A 24,680-nucleotide genomic window follows, 5' to 3' on the forward strand; every position below is an offset into this window, starting at 1 on the left:
TGTTCAGCAAAGGACTTAGAAAAAAAGTCAAAATGTCATTGAGATACACAAAAACAAATTGGTTCAGCATGTCCCTGAGAACATCATTTACCAGGACTGGAAGACGGCGGGAGCATTGGTGAGACCAAATAGCATGACCAGATACTCGTAATGGCCTGAGGTGGTGTTGAAGGCCGTCTTCCACTCGTCCCCTTCGCGGATGCGGACAAGATTGTAGGCGTTACAGAGATCAAGCTTGGTGAAAACTAAGGCTCCTTGTAATAGTTCAAATGTCGAGGTCATAAGCAGAAGAGTGTAACAGTTCTTAACAGTGACTTCATTCAGTCCCCAGTAATCAATGCATGGACGCAAGGAGCCATCCTTCTTTTCAACAAAGAAAAACCCGTCATCAGCATGGGAGGAAGATGGCCAGATGATGCCTGAAGCCAGAGACTCTTGAACGTACTTACTCATGGCTTGTATTTCAGGTGTGGACAGGGAATACAGGCGGCCCCTTGGGAGAGATGTGCCAGACAAGAGGTCAATGGCGCAATCATATGTACAATGAGGTGGCAGGGAAGAGGCCTGGGACTTGCTGAACACAGCCTTGAGGTCCATGTATTTAGGAGGGTTGGCATTAAAGTCCAGAAATTCCTCAGGGGGGTTCTGGGCTTGGAGACAAGGGGATCTGAGCATGGCGGAGGCAGTGGGAGTGCCAGAATGGGCTCCAGCCTACAACCTTGTGACTGAGCCAGTCAATGTGGGGGTTGTGTCTGACTAGCCAAGGATGGCCCAGGATAATGGGAGCTTGAGGAGAGTCAATAAAATAAAGGGTTAACTGTTCATGATAGTTGCTGGATAAACTGAGACTCACTGGGGCCGTGACATGGGTGATGTTAGCCAGTCTCTGACCGTTCAAAACATTGGCCATTAATGGTGACTGGAGAGCAGACGTGGATGAGCCCCACTGAGCAGCCAAGCCAGAGTCGATAAAACTACCCTCCACACCAGAATCGACCAAGACAGAGACTGCTCGCCATTGGATGCCTCACTCCAGAGAAGCAGGTATGAAAGTGAGTGGTGTCAGGGGTCACGCTTGCCAGTACTCCTCGTCCTACTGGTGAGCGCTTGGCTTTTACTGGGCAGGTGGAGATGAAGTGGTCTGGTTGACCACAGTACAGACAGGAAAGGGTGCTGATTCTCCTTTGTCTTTCAGTCGGCGTCAGGCGGGTATGGTCAAGGTGCATAGCCTCGGGCTCTGGAATGAGAATTGTAGATGGCGGCAAACAGCAGGGCAATGTAGATTGACGAGGAGCTTGGAACTCCCCCCAGGGACCCTCTGGAACCCTTCCCTCTGCGGCGCTGCTGAAGGCGAACATCAATATGGATGGCCAAACCCACCAGGGCTTCAAAGGTGGAAGGAAGGTCCTGGGTGACCAGCTCACCTTTGATGTTTTCAGAAAGGCCATTCAGAAAGGTCTCGTACTGTGCCTCTGAGTTCCAGCTGCTGGAGGTGGCTAGGGTCCAGAACTCAATGGCGTAATCTGACACAAATCTGCAGCATTTCACGGGCAGCCTGTCTCCCATGTTTGGAGCAATCAAACACTTTTCTCATCTCTTCAGAAATTAACAGAAAACTACTGCAGAAAGGGGAGCCTGCCTCCCAGATGACTGTTTCCCATTCTCTCGCCCGACCAGCCAGCTGGGCGATGATATAGGCTTCCTTGGCTGGATCAGTCAGAAATGTTGTTGGTTGCAATTCAAGAATGAGGGTGCACTGGGAAAGAAAAGAGCGGCAGGTACCAGGCTCACCTGAGTAATTTTCAGGAGGAGGCAGACGGGGCTCTTGGACGGAAGGAGCCTGTGAGGACGCGGAAACACACAAAAAGACATAGTTCCACTGGAGGTACTGACAGATCTTGATTATCCAGTCCTTTTAAAACTGAGCTGCATTCAGCCAGCAAGTCACTCCCAGTATTTCCTTCTGCAATCGGATTTGAGATGATTTCAGAAACATGAAATAATTCAAGCATTACTACAAAGTGCATTGATCAGCAGTGTATGCCTATAAAGTGCAGTCAACAGCAAGGAATTGTAACAATTTTAATCATAATAACCATGTATTCCTAAAGAAGTGCAACGTCAGGATGAAAACTCTGCTTGCTCAACATTCCTACATAATTTTGAGAAAAGGTAATATTTTTACCTCAATCTATTTACAACTTTTAATGTTAGCAAAGGCATCCTGAGAGGGTTTGATGACGGGCAAAGAAAAGATGAGGAAAAAATTGATTGTGGGCAACAGGGCAATGGGAAACTGACTGCCACATTCATGCTGCACTCCAGCTTTGGCGAAAGCAAAAGCAAAAATGGAAGGTCTGAAAAACAACTACTATTGCTCAAATTTCTGGAGGGTGATTTTTGAGGCATATGAGGTTGTAATATCATTTGTGGCTCAGTGACAATAGTGGGTTCAAACTCTACCATAGAACTTGAGCACATGACCTAAGCTGGCACTTTAATCCAGTAATGAATGAATGTGAATGACCTAGTTGCAACTGTCTTTCTTTGGATAGATCATGAAATTGGTCATACATGCCTTTTGAGGTAGATGTAAAAGATCCCATGACACAAATTATATGTTAGAATTCACCCTACAGTTTGAGAAGGAGAAGCTAAAATTAGATGTATCGGTATTACAGCAGAGTACTGGGAATTACAGAGGCATGAAAGAGGAGTTGGACAAAGGAGTTGCATTGCAAGAGGACATTAGGAGAGATGATGCAACAGCAGCAATGGCTGGAGTTTTTGGGAGTAATTTCAGAGACACAGGATTGGTTCATCCCAAAGGAGGAGAAGCATTCTAAAGGGAGATTGAGGCAACTGTGGCTGGCAGCATAAAAGCAAAAGAGAGAGCATATAATATAGCAACAATTGGTGGGAAGTTTTTAAAACCAACCAAAGGCAATTAAGAAAGCAATAAGGAGAGAAATGTTGAAATATGAAGGAAAGCCAGCCAATAATAAAAAAGAGGGTGCCAAGAGTGGATAGCGAACCATTGGAAAATGGGGGAAAAGAAATGGCAGACAAACTTAATTATTATTTTGCATCAGTCTTCATTGAGCAGTATGCCAGAAATTCAAGAGTGTCAGGGGCCAGAAACGGCTGTAGTCACTGTTACTAAGGAAAAGGTATCTGAGGAGCTGAAAGGTCTGAATGGAGAGAAGTCACCTGACCCAGATGGACTAAACTCCAGGGTTCTGGAAGTGGTACCGGAAAAGATTGTTAGGCATTAGTTATGATCTTTCAAGAATCATGAGATTCTGGAATGATTACAGAGGACTAGAAGATTGCAAATGACACTCCACTATTTGAAAAGGGAGGGAGGCCATTTAACCTGACCAGTAGTTGGCAAGATGGTGGTGTCCATTATTAGGTAAGATTTAAAGATACTTGGAGGCATGTGATAAAATAGGCCGTCAACATAGTTTCTTTATGGAGAAATCTTGCCTGACAAATCAATTGGAATCGTTTGAGGAAATAACAGACAGGATAAACAAAGGATGTTTACTTAGATTTTCAAAAGGCCTCGACAAGGTGCCACATGGGAGGTTGCTAAACAAGATAAGACCCCATGGTATTACAGGAAAGATATTATCATGTACTGAGATTGCTGATGTACAGGAGTCAGAGTGGGAATGAAGGGGCTTTTTCTGTTTGGCTTCCAATAATTAGTCGTGTTCTGCAGGAGGCTGTGCTGGGACAGCTTCTTTTCACATTATATGTCGATGATCTGGACAATGGAATTGCTGGCTTTGTGGCCAAGTTTGCAGATGATACAAAGAGGGGCAGACAGTGTTAAAGAAGCAGGGAGTCTGCAGAAGGACTTGGACAGATTAGGAGAATGGGCAAAGAAGTGGCAGATGAAATAGAGTGTAAGGAAGTATATGGTCCTTCACTCTGGCAGAGAAATAATGACATCAGCTATTTTCCAAACAGGGAACAAATTCAGAAAAGAGGTGCAAAGCCTTAGAAGACAAGGGCATCCTTTCAGAACAGAGATGAGGAGGAATTACTTTAACCAGAGGGTGCTGAATCTGTGGAATTCATTGCTTCAGATGGCTGTGGAGGCACTGAGTATATTTAATGTGGACCATGATAGGTTCTTGATTCGTGACGGCATCAAATGTTATGGGGAGAAGGCAGAAGAATGGTTTTGAGAGGGATAATAAATCATCCATGATCGAATGACAGAGCAGATTTGATGGGTCAAATAGTTAATTCTGCTCCTCTATCTTACGGTCTTATGGTTTAAAAAATGCACATTGGAGTTCACCCTGGTGTTGTGATCAACAATGATACTTCCACCATCACCTGTCAATGGTGATCTGGTCACTTTAGTTCATTGCTCTTTATGGGAGTCCCTTCTGTTTTAATACTCTGCTGTGTTTCATACATTTCAAACAGTTAAAATAACTTTAAGTAAGTAAACAGAACTTATGGCGCTAAAACCGAAGCTCGGGGAAGTAGGTGGTGTTGATACTATAGATGTCGATTTTTTTTTTGGAAATTAATTATGTTTTACATATTACATTAAGGAATTGATAAGATGGCAGTTTACAATTAGTTGGCAGGTAATTACTGTGTACAGGGCTGATGTTACTGCATTTCTAGCTACAAAATTACAGGAGTGTTTAATGCATGAAGCCTAATTGCAAGGAGTACTATTCCGTCAGAATGTGAAAATGTGGGATGATCAAATACACTATAACCTCACATCTCAGACTGGTAGCATGCAGATCCTGCACCATATTTACAGTTCAAAGTAAATTTATTATCCAAGTACAGATACAACCCTGAGATTCGTTTTCTTGTGGGCATTAATGGTAAATATAAAGAAGCACATTGGATCAAAGAAAAGTCACACACAAGACAAACAAACAATCAATGTGCAATAGACTTCAAACCGTGCAAATAAAAAAGGGGGAAAATAAATAAGCCATGAATATTGAGAACATGAGATGAAGATTCATTGTATTTGAGTCCATAGGTTGTGGGAACAGTTCAGTGTTGGAGTGATTGAAGTTGAGTCAGGTTAACCTCTTTGGTTCAAGAGCTTGATGGTTGAGGGGTAATAACTATTCCTGAATCTGGAGGTGTGGGTCCTGAGGCACCTTACCTCTTTCCTGATGGCACCAGTGAGAACAGAGCATAGCCTGAATGGCGGAGGTCCTTGACAGTGGATGCTGCTTTCCTGCGACAGTGCTTCTTGTAGATGTGTTCAATAGTGGGGAGGGCTTTACCCCTGATGGACTGGGCTGTATCCACTACATTTTGCAGGTTTTTCCATTCAAGGACATTTGAGTTTCCATACCAGGCCATGATACAACCAATCTGTATACTCTCCACCACACATCTATAGAAGTTTGTTGAAGTTTCAGATGACATCACAAAGTTTTGCAAACTTCTAAGAAAGTAGGGGTCGCTGCCATGCTTTCTTTGTAATGGCACTTGCGTGCTGGACACAGGACAGATCCCCTGAAATGATACTGCGGAGGAATTTAACATTGTTGACTCTCCCTACCTGATGAGGCCAGGCTTATGGACCTCTGGTTTCCTCCTCCTGGAGTCAATATTCAGCTCCATGTGGAAGTTCTTATATCCTCTATGGCATCAGATGAGGAAAGGCCATCAGCTGCAGAGTTTAGGAGATTATGGAACAGTGGAATTCACTGAACAATTGGAGAGAACCATAGAGCTGTACAGCACAGAAATGGGCCCCTTCAATCCATCAAGTCCACAGAAAATAGAACACTACAGCACAGCACAGGCCTTCAGCCCATGATGTTGCCCCATCCCTTCAACCTACTTGAAGATATATGTAACCCTTCCCCCCAACACAGAATGATAGATATTTCTATCATTCATGTGCCTATCTAAGAGTTCCTTAAATGCCCTCAATGTCTCTACTTCTACCACTATCCCTGGCAGCACAAATGGAAAATACAACACACCCTTTGTCACTATCTACACTAATGCCACATACCTGCATTAGATTCACATCCTCTCCTGCCTTGCTTATTTAAAAAAATAACTAACTCAATATTTCTTGAATTTAATAATCGTATCAAACTCTGCCAACTCCTGCAGCGGTGACTCACAAGTATCATCAGTTCTCCTTTGCACTACCTCACTATTCCTCTTTTACGGTATTTATTTATTTATCTATCATAATTGCAACTAATAGTAATTTCTTATGCTACCGCTGTACTGTACTGCTGCTACAAAACAATGAATTTCATGACTCATGTCAGTGACAGAAATATAATTCTGATACTCTCTGTGTAACGGGCTTTCCCACAAATACCCCTTTAAACTACATCCACTCACCTTGAAGTTCAAATTTCAAAGTAAATTTAAAGTTCGTATATGTCACCATATTCAATGCAGATTCATTACCCTGTGGCCATACTCAGTAAATCCAAGAAACATAATACAGTCAATGAAAGACCACACCCAACAGGACAGTCAAGCAACCAATATGCAAAGGATAAACAACTGTGCAAATAAAGATCATAAGACATAGGAGCAGAATTAGGCCATCTGGCCCATCAAGTCTGCTCCAACATTCGATCGTGGCTGATCCTTTTTTTCCTCCTCCTCAACACCAGTTCCCGGCCCTCTCCCGTAACCTTTGATGCAATGTCCAATCAACAACCTATCAATCTCTGCCTTAAATACACCCAACGACCTGAACTCCACAGCTGCATGTGGCAACAAATTCCACAAATTCACCACCCTTTGGCTGAAGAAATTTCTCTGCATCTCTGTTTTGAAAGGGCACCCCTCTATCCTGAGGCTGTGGTATCTTGTCCTAGACTCTCCCACTTTGGGAAACATCCTTTCCACATCTACTATTACTAGGCCTTTCAACATTCAAAAGGTTTTAATGAGATCCCCCCTCATCCTTCTGAATTCCAGTGAGTGCAGACCCAGAGCCATCAAATGTTCCTCGTATGATAACCCTTTCATTCCTGGAATCATCCTTGTGAACATCTTCTGGACCCTCTCCAATGCCAGCACATCTTTTCTAAGATGAGGGGCCCAAAACTGTTCACAATACCCAAGGGGAGGCCTCACATCCTTGCTCTTGTATTCTAGACCTCTTGAAATGAATGCTAATATGGCATTTGCCTTCCTCACCACTGACTCGACCTGCAAGTTAATCTTTAGGGTGTTCTGCACAAGGAATCCCAAGTCCCTCTGCATCTCAGATTTTTGGATTTTCTCCACATTTAGAAAATAGTCCACACATTTATTTTTACTACAAAGTGCATGACCATGCATTTTCCAAGATTGTATTTCATTTGCCACTTTCTTGCCCATTCTCCTAATCTGTGTAAGTCGTTCTGCATCCTACCTGTTTCCTCAACACTGCCTGCCCCTCCACCAATCTTCGTGTCAGCTGCAAACTTGGCAACAAAGCCATTTATTTCATCATCTAAATCATTAATATACAGCATAAAAAGAAATGGTCCCAACACCGACCCCAGCGGAGCACCACTAGTCACTGGCAGCCAACCTGAAAAAGATCCTTTTATTCCCACTCGCTGCCTCCTACCAATCAGCCAATGCTCTAACCATGTTAGTAACTTTTCTGTAATACCATGGGCTCTTAACTTGGTAACAGCCTCATGTGTGGCACCTTGTCAAACATGAGATGAAGAGCCCTTGAAAGTTAATCCACAGATTGTGGAAACAGTTCAATATGTGGTGAGTGAAGATGAATGAAATTTCCCCCTCTGGTTCAAGAGCCTGATGGTTGAGGTGTAATAATAATAATAGTAATAATAAACCCATATCTTTCTGATTTTGATGCTCCTCTCATGAGAAAGCACCATTTACTACACTTAATATCATCACATATACCCCTATCAGGTTGTCTCTCTGCCGCCTTCACTCTAAGGAAAATAAACCCAGCCTATTCACCCTCTCCCTTAACTGAAGTCCTCCAAACAGGCAACATCGCTGTGAAGCAACACACACAAAAAGCTGGAGGAACTCAAAGTTCAAAGTACATTTATTATCAATGTATATGTTAAACACCCTTGGGATTCATCTCCTTACAGGCAGCCGCAAAACAAAGAAACCCAAAAGAACCCATTTTAAAAAAGACTGCCAGAAACCCAAAGTGTAGAGAGATAAAAAACAAATTGTGCAAACAGTAAAATAGTACTAGGAGAGGAGAGGGGACCATACAAGAAAGGGCAGGAGGAGGGGATCCAGAAGGAAGTGATAAGCCAGTGAAAAGAGGTAAAAACCCAAAGTGGGGAACAGAAAAGGGGAGGAGGAGGAGGGAAAACATTTTTTACCGGAAGGAGAAATCGATGTTCGTGCCATCAAGTTGGAGGCTATCCAGAGGGAATATAAGGTGTTGCTCCTCCACCCTGAGCGTGGCTTCATCTTGGCAGAAGAAGAAACCATGGACCATCCTGTTTGAATGGAAATGGGAATCAGAATTAAAATCTTTGGCCCCCAGGAAGCTCCAGTTTTGGCAGATGGAGCGGAGGTACTCGATGAAGCAATCCCTCATTTTACGACAGGTCTCACCAACGTAGAGGGGGCTGCATCAGAAGTATTGGACACAGTAGGTGACCCAGCAGATTCACAGGTGAAATGTTACTTCACCTGGGAGGATTGCTTGGGGCCCTGAATGGAGGTGACGGTGGAGGTGAATGGGCAGATATAGCACTTAGGCCATTGCAGGCATAAGTGCCAGGAGGGAGATTAGAGGGGAGGGGCATCCTATTGAATCCCTTCTTCACTTTCTCTAGGTCAAGTACATCATGTGGTGACCAGAACTACATACAACCGTCTGAGTAAAGTTTAACCAGTGTTTTTGTAAAGTTGCAATATAATATTTCAATTTCTGTATTCTGTGCCCCAACCAATGAAGGCAAGCCCTCATTACCACCTTATTTACTTGTATTCCACCTGATTTCTTAGCAAATAGCATGTGTCAGGCAGTGATGACTTTTGGGCTCAAGATATTGGAGGCAGAGGGAGACTTGTTTACTTGCGGATAGACAGAAGAGCGCTGGGTAGTTCATTAAATCTCATTCTCTAACCAATAATTAGTTGGGTAGAGTCCTTCTCCTGGAGCCAATTCCATGGATGACTCAGCTGAAGGAGGAGAAATGTCCAGAGAGGAATAGTTGTATGGGATTCTATAGTTAGGGAATTGTTTTTATGAATTCATATGTGATTCAGGAAAGTGTGTTACCACCCCTTGTGCTAGGGTCAAGGATGTAACTGAGTAGGCACAGAACATGTTGGAGGGCGGAGGTGAACAGCCATTGGCTGTGGTTCATTTTGATATGAAGGGGTGTGATCCAGCAAACAGCTGGGAAAGACTAATGAAACATCTGAAGCAGGACTTCACTTCAAAGCCGCAAGGGAATCTGTAGATAATGCAGTTGCTATATTACTCCCAGTGCCATGTGCCTGTGAGTATAAAAAAACGTGGAATGTGTATATGCATGTGTGGTCAGAGGTTTAGTGCAGGAAGGAAGGTTTTATAATTTTGGGGCATTTGGAATAGTTCAGGAGAAGGTTGGTGCAGTTTATGTCTAACCTAATATATGTCAATCAGTATAGGATCACTATTCTGGTTGGTAGGTTTGATAATACCATGGGGGAAGTGTTCATCCAGTGTGGCAAGGTGATAAAAAGCTGAGCAAGGATTCATAAGGAGCAAAATTAAGCAGCAGGCCAAAAGGAGTCTGACCAGTAAGCACAAAATGCAGGAAACGTAGTCAACACCTGATATTCACATGAAAGTATGATGTTTTAACCATGACTGTAATATGTTTAAAGTGACCCAGAGTGGGATACTTCTGGCTGAATTCATTAAACCTACTTTATCCTCAAACAGAGTTGCCTGGTGTCTCCTCGAGACTGAGTGCTTAATGACAAGGTACAGGGCTTTGACATGAGATGACGTTGGGAATAAAAGGTAATACAGGTGGCGTTATTGGTTGAAGAATTAATCACGGCTTTGATAGCTAATGAAATGCTGAAAGAATGATTAGATGAGTTCATTGAAGAAAAAAGGATGGGCAATCGCACTGTTGGAAATGTAATCCAGACCTCCAAATAACACAAAGCAGATTGAGGAGCAAATGTGCAAGAAAATTTCAGAATGATAGTTGACTAAATTTGAAGAAAGTCTGCAGATGCTTTCAATACATACAGCCAAAAGAATAACTAAGGAAAGAATAGAGCACCTCTGGATCAGAAAGCTGTCCTACGTACAGTATACAGGTGGGTTTATTAATAGAAGACTGACACTGTAGTTTGGAAAAATGTATTTGAAATATTAGATGGAGTAAACGTAGTAAAGAGGATGTATTGGGGTTAGTTATCATTTGAAGAGGGAACATTTACTGCCTTGGATGAAACATTTCACAGGCTGTTAAAAGAGAGTGTGGAAATTGCTGAAGCTCTGACACCATCCTCCTTTTTTTTCTAGTCTCTAGGGTGATGCCAGAGGATTGGAAAACTACTAATTTTGTATAAAAGGAATGAAGAGATAAACCGAGTAATTATAGGTCATTTAGTTTAACATTAATGCCATGCAAATATTTGGAATTAATTCAAAGAAACAATATAACCCCTCATTTAGAAAGGTATAAATTAATCAGGAGCTGTCAGCATGGATTTGTTGAAGAAAAGTCTTGTTTGACTAGTTTGATTGAATTGTTTCAGCCAGTAGCAAGGAGGGGTGAATAATGCAAGTGCATTTCATGCACAGTACATGATTTCAGTAAATAGACAGTGACACAGGGTATAGAACCTCTGCCACACAGTGCCAAAGATCTGGATTCAGTCCCAGCTTCAGGGTGCTGTCACTGGGGAGTTTGCATGTTCTTCCTATGACCATTGGCTTGCTTTCCTGAGGTTAGCACAGTGATGCAGTTAAAGAGCTCCTGCCTCACGATGTTAGAGAACAGGGTCTGGGTGCAGCTTGCACATGGAGTTCATGCTGTGGTCTCCTCCCATGTCCCAAAGATACATGGGTTGGCTGCATAATTTCTACTGTGCATTGACCTTAGCGCATATGTAAGTGGTAGAACTTGGGGTGATTAAATAAAATGGGATCAACATTGGATTAACATATATGGATGGCTGATGGTTGCATGGACTTGGTGCCAAAGTATCTGTTTACCTACTGCATCTCTTTATGAACCTACAAGGTCTCATATGATGGTCAATTGAAAACTGTAAAGACACATGGGTTCCAAGAGAGAGTGACAGTTGGATCAAAAATTGGCTAAGTGGCAAGAAGCAAAGTTTAATGGTTGAAGGCATGTTTGTGACAAGAAAGGCATCACTATGAGGTTCTTCAAGACAGCAAATTTCCTCATTGGTCATTTTTCATATACTAATGAGTTAAGATTGAAATATAGAGGCCACATGAAGAAGGTTGCAGACGTTGCAAAATTGTCTGCATGGTTGACAATGAGAATAATGTCAGGAAATTGAGGCTTGACCTGAATGCAGAACAGTGGAGATGATTTAGTGGTGAGCAATCACTTTAATAATATACTGAAAAATAACAAGCCACAAGGGGCCACAAAACAAAAGAGAACGGTGCTTAGCACAACAAGGAAAAAATGTAACTGAAGACTAGGAGCAACTGGGACCGGCTGGTTCTTCGAGTGAATAAAGGACTATGGATGAGAGCTGGGTTTAAATATCCTGCAGGTGATGGTTTGGAAATGTGTGACAGGTGACCTCTGTTAGCTGAGGGGAGATTAGAAGCTGCCTACCTGTGCAGGCCCCGTTCCTACATCTGGCATCTGATGGCTCAGGATGATCTGGATGAGTCTAGTTGAACTCCTCGATGAGCAATGGAACCAAGATGAAATTAGACAGCACCCAAGATCTTTGTTCCACTTGATCAGGTACTGCACAGGCCATCCATAATGATGTGGATCTATCAATCAGTGGACCGTTTATATTGGACCATTTTCCACCATCCCTGGTTCCGAAGTTGCAGGCTCAGGTGGGTTGAGTGGTCCATGGACAATGTACTTGAGGCAGGGCATGTGAACTCAATTGATTTTGACTTTATTTCTTACATCCTTCACATACATGAGGAGTAAAAATCTTTATGTTATGTCTCTGTCTAAATGTGCAATCTGCAAATTATAGTAATTTGTAAAAAATAGTATGTACAACGGGACAGTCAATGTAGCATAGAAATACAATTGTATCAGCGTGAGTAGTTCAGTCTGATGGCCTGGTGGAAGAAGCTGTCCCGGAGCTTGTTGGTCCTGGCTTTAAGGCTGCAGTAACGTTTCCCAGATGATAGCAGCTGGAACAGTTTGTGGTTGGGCTGACTTGGGACCCCAAAAATCCTTTGAGCTCTTTTTATGCACCTGTTTCTGTAAATTTCTTGAATCATGGGAAGTTCACATCTACAGATGCGCTTGGCTATCCGCACCACTCTCTGCAGAGTCCTACAATTGAGGGAATTACATTTTCCATACCAGGCAGTGATGCAGCCAGTCAGGATGCTCTTAATTGTGCCCCTGTAGAAAGTCCTTAGGATATGGGGACTCATGCCAAACTTCTTCCACCGAAAGAGGCACTATTGCGCTTTTTTCACCACACAGCTGGTATGTACAGACCATGTGAGATCCTCAGTCATGTGTAAGCCAGGGAACTTAAAGATGTTCACCCTCTCAACCCCAGATCTACTGATGTCAATAGGGGCTACCCTGTCTCCATTCCTCCTGTAGTCCACAACCAGCTCCTTTGTTTTTGCAACATTGATGGAGAGGTTGTTCTCTTGACACCAGTGTGTCAGGGTGATGACTTCCTCTCTGTAGGGTGCTTCATTATTATTTGAAATAAGGCTAATCAATGTAGTATTGTCGGTAAATTTAATTAGCAGGTTGGAGCTGTGGGTGATGACACAGTCATGGGTATACAGAGAGTAAAGGGGGAGGCTTAGGACACAGCCCTCAAGGGCTCCTGTGTTGTGGGTCAGAGGGACAGAGGTGAGGGAGCCCACTTTTACCACCTGCTGGTGATCTGACAGGAAGTCCAGGATCCAGCTGCACAAGGCAGGGTGAAGGCTTCTTGTCTGAGCTTCTTGTCAAGCCTAGAAGGAATTATGGTGTTGAATGCTGAACTGTAGTCCAAGAACAGCATTCTCACATAAGCATCCTTCTTCTCCAGATGTGTAAGGACTGTGTGTAGAGCTGTGGCTATTGCGTCACCTGTTGATCGGTTGTGTCGGTAGGTGAATTATAGGGGGTCCAGTGTGGGTGGTAGTATGACGCAGATGTAGTCCTTGACCAACCTCTCAAAACATTTGCTTATTATTGAGGTGAGTGCAACAGGACACCAGTTGTTCAGACGTGTTACCTTGGTCTTTTTAGGTATGGGAGCAATGGTGGATGTTTTGAAGCAGGAGGGCACTCTACACTGGGAGAGGGAGAGATTAAAAATGTCTGTAAACACACCTGCCAGTTGTGTTATGCACATCCTGAGTACCCGGCCTGGGATGTCTGGTCCCGCAGCCTTGTGACTGTCCACTCGGAAACACCTGTGTACTTCAGCCTCAGAGACGACTAAGGTACAGGTCACTTCAGTGGCTCTCCTCGGGGGCTCAGTGTTGGTGACATCAAACCGAGCGTAAAAAAGATTTAGCTCATCTGGGAGAGAGGCAGCGATGTTGGCAGCACCACTGCGTTTAGCTTTGAAATTTGCAATGGTGTGCAGTCCTTACCATACGCTGGGTGTGTTGTTGGTGGAGAGTAGTGTCTGGATCTTATCCCCGTATTGTTGTTCCGCTGCCTTGATGACTGCGTAGAGCGTAGCTGCACTTCTTGAGTTCCTGTTGGGTACTGGCAATGTAAGCTGTCTCGAGTGGTTAGTGATACTCGCATGGAACTGTTGATACAGGGTTTCTGGTTCAGATAGACGTTAATTGACTTTAGGAGGACAAGATCCTCGATGGGCTTCTGGATGAAGCTTGTGACCCTTTCCGTGAACTCAGAGACATCATCATGGAAGACATTCCAGTCGATGTCATCAAAGCAGTCTTGCTTGGACCAACAGTGGACGGTTTTGAGTATGGCCGCTTCTTGCTTCAGCTTCTGCCTGTACATCAGCAAAAGCAAGATGGACGAGTGATCTAACTTCCCAAATGGCAGACGTAGAAGTGCTTTGTAAGCGTTGCGGAAGGGAGAGTAACAGTGATCGACTATACAATCTCCCCATGTGCTCACCTGGATGTGTTGACAAAACTTCGGAGAGACTTTAGACAGCAACACTCTATAAAATCTCCAGTGATGATCAAGGCAGCCTCTGGGTATACAGTCTCCAGGCTGCTGATGGTCTCGTATGGTTCCTTGAGAGCCAGGTCAGTATCAGCCTGCGGCAGAATATACACAGCTGTGATAATAACAGCCGTGAACTCCCTAGGCAGCCAGAAAGGTCTACACAGCAGCACAAGGTACTCCAGATCCGGGGAACAAAAGGATTTGAGGGCATGTACGTTCCAGGGGTTGCACCAAGCAATATGACCATGAAGCATATCACACCTCCTTGGTAGTTGTGATCCTGAGGGACAGTGGCAGATAGAGATGGTTAACGACTGGGTTTTTGTGATGGGTAATCTTAAAGGAACCAATTAAACAGAGCGAGAGGTTATAGAAATTGATTTGCAGTGGCAGATCTTGGGTGGACAGCCAGACATAGTCCTCAGGTGGGACTACTTTGGCTGGAGACCAACAGCAGTTAACCTGGCCGCAGTAGATGTAATTGGTAGCTCCATGTCTTCTTTCAAGTCTTCAGACATTGGGGAACCAGGGTCCCAGCAGACAGGACTTCCATCGTTGACTCCTCCATGGAGAGCAACAGGGGCATAGAGCACTTCAAAGGGTGACGTACCTGTGGCGGAGGAGGTGTATAAATTGTGGGACAGTTCAGCCCAGAGCAGATACTTCTTCCATGTTGAAGGTTTAGAAGCAGCGAAACATCGCAAAAACTTCTCCTCTTGCTGATTGGCTCTTTCTGATTGACCATTGGTTGGGTGATGGCAGCCAGAGGACAAATTCACTGAGGGACAGAGGAGGAAGCAGAAGGCTCACCAGAAGCAGGAGAAGAATTGTGGGTCTCAGTCGAAAACAATGTCCTGAGGGAAACCGTGGAGGTGGATTGTGTGTTAGAGAACCAGGTCCACTGATTCAGTGGGCTGATAGATGTTTGGGGAGGTTAATGAAGTGGGCTGCCTTGGAGAAGTGGTCCACCACTGTCACAGTCACTGTAACCTCAATGGAAAGGTGGCAAACCCATAGCAATGTGGGACTACAGGCATCATGGAACTGGTTGGGGGCAACAGGATCCCAGAAGGCTGATGATTGGAGGACTTGGGCTTGGCATATTGAAGGCAGGCAGCACCGCAACTGGTGTCACATAACATCCAGAGTCCATTGTGTACCTGGATGGCCAGAGAGGGTAAGGAGTGGGCCCACAGGAGTGCCTCAAGAGCACGTGGCCTCCTGCACATACATGCAGTTGTCAGGTGTGCTGGCTGGAGAATGTTTGTGCTGTGGAGCCTTGCGGATTGGTTCTTAAGATCCCAGATGATCAGGGTAAGGATCTGTGAGGATGACATGATGGGCTGAGGGTTGATCTCTGTGATAAGGTGTCCAACTTCGTGTTCTCAGAGCTGGGTCAGTAGGAGATGAAGAAGTTGAATTTTTTGAAGAAGAAGGCCCAGTAAGCCTGATATAAGTTGAGTTGGTGCGTCTGTTGATTAGATGTGAGGTGCTGGTAGTCAGTCCAGATCAGGAAGGGCTTGATGTTTCCCATCAGCCAATGTCTCCGCTCCTTTAAGGCTCATTTAATGGTGAGTAGCTCCCTGTCTCCTCTTCTATAAAGGTGCTATGTAGAGTTGAACTTGCTGAGAAGAGGGCACAAGGGTGTGTCTTCCCGTCTGGTCCTCACAGGAAGAGGATGGCCCCGGTTCACAACTCTACCAGAAGAGGTCTGGAGGGGTTCAGATAATGGAGAATGAGAGCAGTCATGAAGTATCTCTTGAGCTCGTGGCAGAAGACCAGATTATCCATGAGGCAGATAATTTGGTGAGAGAGGTGAGAACAGTAGCGATTTGGCTGTTGTTCCTGACGAAATTGTTGTAGAAGTTGGAGAAGCCCAAGAAGGGCTGGAACTGTCTGAAAGAATGTGGTCGGGGCCATTGAACTATGCTGTGCTCTTTGTCTGCGTCCACTGTTATGCCTTGGGGCAAAAGGGCATAACTCAGGAAGGAGATGGCTGGGGTGTGGAACCGGCATTTCTCTAATTTGCAGTACAGTTGGATTTCGAGGAGGTGATGAAGGACTGAACGGACATGACAGACATGGTCTTGAGGGTCCTTGGAGAAGATGAGGCCGTTATTGAGGTAGATAACCTGTGTAGCATGGCTCAGAGGATCATGTTGATGAAGATTTGGAAAATGGCTGGATTGTTGGAAAGTTCGAAAGGCATCACCAAGTATTTGTAGTGGCCAGTGTATGCTATCTCCCTGGTGGATGCGGATCAGGTTGTACATGCTCCATAGATCTAGTTTGGTGAAGATCTGGATCCCACGAAGTGTTTTGAGTGTGCTATCCAACAAGTAGAGAGGGTTTTAGTTCTTAATAGTGATTTTGTTGAGTCCACGGTAGTCAAAGCAGGGACGAAGACCCTCATCTGTCTTTTTGACAAAGAACTGGAGACTGGGATGGGTGAATGAAGCTGTGCTGTAGCGTCTCAGCGATGCAGTCATTCATGGCTTGGGTCTCAGGCAGTGACGGGGAGAACTGATGACCTCAGTGAGGGGTGGTGCCAAGGGGAAGGTGAATCACGCAGTCGTGTGGTCTGTGAGGTGTCAGGGTACTGCCCTTCATTTTACTGAAGGCAATGACCAAATTGTGGTATTCCTGTGGAAGTTTGGTGAGGTCAAGAGTTTCCTCCATCCCCACACGTTTACGGGGTGAAGTAAGTTGCGATTGCAGGCAGGTGGTCTCGCAGGTTGGTCCTCATTTCGGCAGTGAACCCAATGACCAGGCATGAGTGTAGCCGAGGGTAACCCAAGATGAGGGGAGTGTTGGGTGAGTCGATAAGGAGGAATTGGATGGACTCCTGTTGCTCTCCAATGCTCATGTACACCGGCCATGTGTGTGCTCTGACCATCTCAGGCCTCAAGGGGTGACCATCAATGGCCATGATGCAGAAGGGCTGAGAGATAGGCTTGGTAGGGAGACACAAAGTCTAGACCAGAAAATTGCCTGTTGTGCTGGAATCTACCAGAGTCTGCTGTGTGTGCAGAGCTGTCCAGGTGTGGAGGAGTACCGAGAGATGAATTGGGCTATGTTGTTGGATTGAGAGGATCGGTGGGGGGGGGGGGGGCGCAAACTTACCAGACAGAAGGCCCTCCCCTCTAACAGGTGGTGCCATTTTCCCAGACGCAGTAAGCATACAAGTTGTTTCTCCACTGGCAGTCGCTCTGGAGGTAAGTGGTGGTTAAGAGAGACCTTCCTACCTGTATGGATTCTGATGGCATTGGTGACAAGGGTTCTGTAGCTTGAAGTGGTTCTGAGAATGGAACTGTGGTCCTGGCTGATGATCGGGAGAGTCAATCACTAAGACGCTTGTCAATTTGTTGGACCAGAGTCGTGAGGCTTTTGAGGCCTGTGGGCATCTCCCACGTAGACAGCTAGGCTTTTAAACATTCTAAGAGGCTGTCTTAGTAATGGGCTACTATTACTTCAGCATTCCAGCCATGCTCCACTGCAAGGGTCCTGAATTCCATGGCGTAATCCAACACCAAGCATGAACCTTGACACAGCTGAAATATCCAATCCACTTTCCTCCTTCCACTTGCCAGATGGTTAAAAACCTGGCACATCTCAGTTGTGAATTCCTCATAATTATTGCAGACGGTGATTTCACTGTCCCAGTTAGTGGCAGTCCATGTTGGAGCTCACCCAGTGGAGAGAGAGATGACAAAGGTAATCTTGGCTCCATCCATAGAGTATGGAAATGCAGTAGCTCAAAGTGCAAGATGCACTGGGACACACTACAGGAAGGTTGTATTTGTACTGAAGTGGTTGTAGGAGAAATGTATGGTTATTGCCATGTCTGCAACAACGTTAGTTATGTAGAAAATTTAGGGGATTTAGGGTTGTTTTTTAGAACACAGGCAGCTGAAGAAAATATTGAAGAAGGGCCTAGAACAAGCAAAGAAGAAAGGCACTGTATTTCTGTTAGAGAGATAAGGATACATAGATTTAAGGTAATTAACAGCATGTTTAAAAGTGAAGTGAGGGTATTTTTTCACCCAGATGTGGCAGTTGTCTGGAACTTGCTGCTTGATCACCTGCATTACAATTAAAACATATTTGGATTTGTACTTGAACAGCCAGGACGAGTGCGGCTGCAGACACGGTATTGTAAGGTGAGATTAGGCTATGTAGCACATTATTGTTTGTCATAGACATAATGGTAGAAAAGACTCCTCCTATATTTTAATTTCCCATGCACCTATGATTTGACCATTATAATGAACATTGTGTGTCTTGTAGTAAATTTATTAACACATAAATTTCACGTTTAAGACCTGACCAATTTTTTTTGTTTTGCTTTCTCTTGCAGGAAACGTGTACAGAGAATGCACTGTAAATGGAACTTGGGCATCTAGAATCAATTACTCCCACTGTGAACCCATCTTGATGGAACAAGTTAGTCTTGTGTGCAATTTTTAAAATTATGAATTGTAGCAGTATCTTCCACAGGGATCAATTTTGTATATTTGAAGGACAAATCCCACATCATTTCAAGGCCATGAACCAACAATTGTGGCCTAGGTGAGAACCTTGGTTCTCAATTCTCCATTAATTCTCCATTACTTCCCTTTCCCACTCAGTGCCAGAGGCTTGAGATTAAGGACTGTTAGATCCAACATTTCATGCACTCCATGCTACAGAGAAATGTCATCCTCTTAATTTTAGTCATTGCAGCCTCCTCTCCCAAGCTATCATCGTGACCCTTCACCATGATCCACCTCAAAGTCAAAGTAAATGTATCATCAAAGTACATATACAGTATATCATTATATACTACCTTGAGATTCTTGCAGGCATTCACAGTAGGAATGACAAATACAATAGAATTAATGAAAAACTACACAAAATTAAAGACTGACAAACAACCAATGTGAAAAAGAAGATAAACTGTGCAAATACAAACTAATAACTAAATAAATAAGTAATACTGAGAATGTTAGTTGTAGATTCCCTGAATGTGACCTTCTATTCTTGGTCATCTGACCGTCTAATTCAGGGGTGGCCAACCTATGGGGCATGCTCCAAAAGTGGCACGTTGATTGATGAGAAGTGGAGCATTGCACCCAAGTGATAATAGTAAAAAACTAAGCCTACTCATGCAAAAAGTATTAACCAAAAACTGATTAAAATCTGTAACAGGAATTCAAGTAGCTTAGAGCTAGGAATGGGTTTTACTGAGAATAAATCTAAAACTTGCAATTATTTTTAGCGATTTTATTATTTTGTGCACATCTTTTGGTGAATGTTATCTTCTTTCACATTAATCTGTTTTTCAATTTTAAAAAATGTTCAATGAGTCAAACTAGGAACGAAGGACTTTTGTTCTGCAGTCGTTCCATAACTGTTCAATACACATTTGATACTTGTTTGATCCTGAGGCGCCACGCATCTGTACCAGCGGTGCGTCGCAGGTTTTTGCCAGTCAGTTTACAATTGACACTCGTGAGCTACGGAGTTGTGCTTTGTTCCTCCTTTGTTGACGTTTGCAGTTTTGTACTTTTTCGAAAATTAAGCCTTGTTTTTGCATTCAGTTGCTCATCACAGTGCAAAAGAAAATGAGCAAAAGAAAAGCAGGAAGTGATAGTAAGTGTGAATCCATCCAATGAACAGTAGGAAAATGAATTCTTATTTATAACAGGTCGGTTGTGCATTGTTTGTGAAAACACTTCCTCACATAATAGAAGTCATGATCTTAATAGACTAGTGCTTGGGTCTGAGTTACGGAAAGAATATGTGATTAAGAAAAAGGAAGAAATCAAAAGAAAACAAAATATATTTGTTAAATTAAGATAAGTAATGTTTATCTTGTTTTTATATTAAATCAATATATCATGTAAAATGCTAAATATGTCCATATTAACATATTTTTACAAGAATTCAATGGGGGTACAAGTGTTGTATGGCACATCTGAACTTGTGTGTGAAAAAATTGACGCATGGAATGTAAAAGGTTGGCCACCCCAGTCTAATTCCTTCTAGATAGAGGACTCAACCTTCTGGACAGCTCAAAGAAGGGTACCAGCAGATCTCTATGTGTAACCTCTCATGAGAAAGTTTAGTTTCTGAGAGCCCGTCAAAACAGCATTCACATGAACGCTGATAATTCATCAACTAGACTCATTTAAGCCCATTTAATTCACACTCTGCCATTCTAGAAATGCCAATAGTCAATTTGAAGACTTATTGTTGTAACTCATCTCATTTAGTTACTTTATTGGATTTAGAATTAATATAGGAATCTTAGCTACTGCAAACTTTGAGAGACGTTTCTTAGAAATGCAATTGCATTGTTTTATTTTTCAGTGTTTGTGCAATTGAGACTCAATTTCCTTTTTCAAATTAAATTGTGATAAGAACTCTTTCTGTTTTTTATTTCATATTACTTTGTGATACTGTTCCTACACAGTAGAGGAACTTGATTAAAGTAGTTCGCCCACAATCAGCTTGTCCCAGGAGAACTATTCCTGTAGCAAAGGCACAGATAAGTCTCTCACTAACATCACACCTCTGTGCTATCTTCTCCCATTTTAACATCACCCTCCCCCTCACCCATTTCACATATCCTAACACCCCAAACCTCTTGACCATTTGCACTCTAATTTCCCCTTAAAGATGCTGGTAGGTCTTGGTCTCCAAACCCACCAGCACCCTTGCACTCCCCTTCCCCAACAGCAACCACCTTCAGAACCCGCTGTTACTTTTGTTCATTTGACCATTACCACCTCAGCCCTCATCTTCCCAAATTTGTTATCTTAGACTCACAGAAGTAGAATAAACCTACACTTACCTAAAATAGATTTTATTCAAACAAACTAGACATTCCATGAATTAAGTTGAAATAACATGTCATACTCATATCGCTGCCAACTTTCTAGCAGTGGAAGTATAAGATCTTTGTTTCTTTGTTTTACTGAAACAATTTCCATGCCCACTTCAGTTTAGTCTTAGTGGGATGTCAACCGAGAAAGCATTACTATTTATCATGAGGTTTTGCTTTTGGACATGGTTGATTGAGATACTACTGATAGTTTTTGAATGATTGGCATATTTTACTTCATCTATGAGAGGCAAAAATTTGGTTTTATGGACTTCGAAAGAATCAGAGTTCGTGAATTCATTTCAAGGTGGCAATACCTGAGCAAAGTATGTAATTACAGGCGACTAGATACTAGAAAATCTTAACAGCAGAAGATAAGGTTTAGTGGCAGTTTCTCACGGCAGAAAATGATGCTCTTTGTGGTATCTTTCAGCATTCATCGAAATAATGCAAATTCAATCAAGAATTGTAGGAAAAATGTTAAAACTCTCCTTAAGAAACAAGTGACCAAGATGATTCTAGGTACTGAGGGTGTAAGTTATAATGATCATAAAATTGTTCACTAATAAACAATTGGCCAAAACTTGGTGACATACTGCGTTCAACCATTTCCCAGTACAAGTAGTATGCATTTATCCTGCACATTGTTTCTTCTCCATAATGAAATGCCAATTTATACAGATAAATTTCTTTTCTTTTCTTTGCCATATTAATGAATTTTTCATGCTCTTATGATACTGATAAGATATATCATCAGCTGTTCTGATTCCCTGCTAGAATCTCAGCATATTTTGCTCTCAGAACCAACTATGTGATGGGTGGCATCACTACTTCTAAGATGCTTATGTTGAAGTTAAAAGGAATGCAGTCCTTTCATCAGCACTATCATATTGTAACTTGATGTTGATATAGTTGTAATGAGTTCCATTGATACTTTACTAGACAAGTACTGTCAAGATAGATTGATCATCAGATTATTATTTTGCCCGCTAACATTGTTCTTGGTTGTGTTGTCATGTTCCATTAGATTTCATCGTGTATTGTATCAGAGTAGGCAATTTTGCCATGTATTAGCCTGCAGCATTTCAATTTTTATGTGCTGCTTTGTCATTCTTATCTCTATAGGTTTAATTAGTGTAAACTTATTTCTGAGTTGTCAGTAGAATTATAGCATCAAGGAACAGGACAATGACACACAACTTGGTTCTCCAGTTTCCTCCCACATTCCAAAAATATCTATGCATTGATAGGTTGACTGGTCACTGTAAATTGCCCCTAGTTTGTGGGTGAATGGTGAAATGCGGAGGAAGTTGATGGGGATTGGGGAGAATGTGCTGGGCTTAGAGAAGGTGTGGTTGGCACCTACTCAATGAACTGCAGAGCCTGTCTCCACAGTGTAAGGCTCCATGCCTCTGGTTCTAGTATTCAAGGTTAACTCCAGACATATCTCTGCAATATGTTACTGTTAGAGTGCTTTTTGTTTTAAAACAGGATACAAAGTTGTACTTTACCCACCTGCTGAGCTAGATGCAAACAAGTACAGTGGATTCCGGTTAAACTGGGACACACCGGGACCTTTACATTTTGACCGAATTAAGAGGATTCCCCAATTAGCAGCTGTTTCATGGAAATAGTTAAAAAGTTATAAAAAGGCAAACTATTCTTTAACTAAGTAATAAATTCTGAATTTAGATAAAATATAGAACAACTTAGAATGCTACCAATACTGCTACAATGCTATAAATCTGTGTATTATTTCCTAATACTTATCAACGGAGGAATTCATCCAGTGTACACCACTGTGTTCTTTTGTTTGACTGTAAGTGAACAAAATCTGCACAAACACCTAGTACAGGTAGTGGACTGCCTTCATCCAATGCTTTCAAAGATTGCTTCCTCCAAATCTTCATCTTCATTATAACATTCAATATTGTTGTCATTACCTTCAAATTCTTTACCGCCAACTATCAGTGATAAAATTCACTGCTTTTTGAATAGAAACACGCAATACATGTCATTTTAAAACAGTTTGCTCTGAACGTGGGTATAGTGTTCAATGACCAAACAAGTGTGTGCGATTGATGCTAGCTAGAACCTATTTGGCAATAGTTTCCTGCCCCAAATAAACAGCTGCCTTGATTAACCGATGGCCCAATCCACTGTATATAGTAGATGGTGTAACTTCCTTTTCAACACTCTGCCCTTAAACAACTGGACTAAGAACAAAATAATGAGTCATTCATTTCACTGTTGTTGATCTGACTTTGAAAAGAGAAGGGAAAAAGGGTGTTTTGCACAGGAGAGATCTAGGAAAACCACCAGGGGGAGACTGGGCAAAAGGGAAAGGATTACTCCTTTATAGGGAGCAAAAGGAAGAAGACTGGGAAAAGAGGAAAAGAAAGGGTTTAGATGTTTTAAAAGGAACAGAAAGTGTGGTAAAAAAATGTTGGGCAGTGGCATTGCTACTCAGGGATAGTATCACTACTGCAGAAAGGGAGGCTGTTGTGGAGGGATCATTTACTGAGTCAATGTGGATGTAGGTCAGAAACAGGAAGAGAGCAATCACTCTGCAGTGTGTATTATAGAGACCCAAGAGCAGCAGAAATGATGAGGAGCAGATAAGGAGGAAGATTCCAGCAAGGTGCAAAAATAACAGAATTGGGTCACCCAAGTTATCATGGGTGACTTCAACTTCCCTAATAGTGATCGGCACTTCCTTAGTGCAAAAGATTTAGATGGGGCAGAGTTTGTTAGGTGTGTCCACAAAGGATTCATGACACAATATTTAGACAAACTGACTAGAGGAAAAGCCTAGTCAATGAATTCGGTCAGGGGGCAGACCTCAGTGGGTAAGTATTTCGGTGACATTGACCACAACTCAATGACCCAGCTTTGGAGAGACATAGTATAGGAAAACATTAAATTGTAAGAGGGCAATTTATGATGCTATTAGGCAGGAATTTGGGAGTATAAATTGTGAACAGATGTACACAGGGAAATGCATAACACTAATGTGGAGGTTGTTTAGGGAGCACTTGCACGAGGGTCTGGATAGGTTTGTCTCGTTGAGGCAGGAAAAGGGTAGTAGGGTGATGGAATCATGGTTGACAAGAGATTTGAGACATCCAGTCAAGAGGAAGTAAAAAGCATACTTAAGATTTAGGAAGCAAGGATCAGACTGACCTGGGGTCAACATACCCCTTGCTTAAAAGTATTGGTCGATGGCATAAAAAAGGTCGGGAACCCCTGCTTTAGAGAGTACAAAGTAGTGAGGAAGTGGGTTAAGAATGGAATTAGTTGAGCTAGAAGGAAAGCCCAAAGGCGTTCTACACATATGTAAATAACAGGAGGATGACTAGAGTGTAGACTTCAGTATTCACCAGCAAGAGGGAGGTTGATGAATGTTTAAGAAAAAGGTCTGGTATGCTGGAACATGTCAACATTAAAAAAGATATACTCGAAAATTTGAAAACGTTAGG

The 24,680-nt window shown here is 42.8% G+C and overlaps 1 protein-coding gene across 2 annotated transcripts in view; it reads left to right on the plus strand.

Moving 5' to 3' along the window:
* LOC140202707 (corticotropin-releasing factor receptor 2) overlaps positions 1 to 24,680 on the plus strand; it is a 166,607-nt gene that overhangs the window by 79,450 nt on the left and 62,477 nt on the right. For both annotated transcript variants that reach the window (XM_072267939.1, XM_072268031.1), the window contains exon 3: positions 18,694 to 18,779. In XM_072267939.1, coding sequence (XP_072124040.1) covers positions 18,694 to 18,779 — 86 coding nt within the window. The remainder of the gene's footprint in view (positions 1 to 18,693; positions 18,780 to 24,680) is intronic.

This window comes from Mobula birostris, chromosome 1 (assembly GCF_030028105.1).
Source record: "Mobula birostris isolate sMobBir1 chromosome 1, sMobBir1.hap1, whole genome shotgun sequence".
NCBI lineage: Eukaryota > Metazoa > Chordata > Chondrichthyes > Myliobatiformes > Myliobatidae > Mobula > Mobula birostris.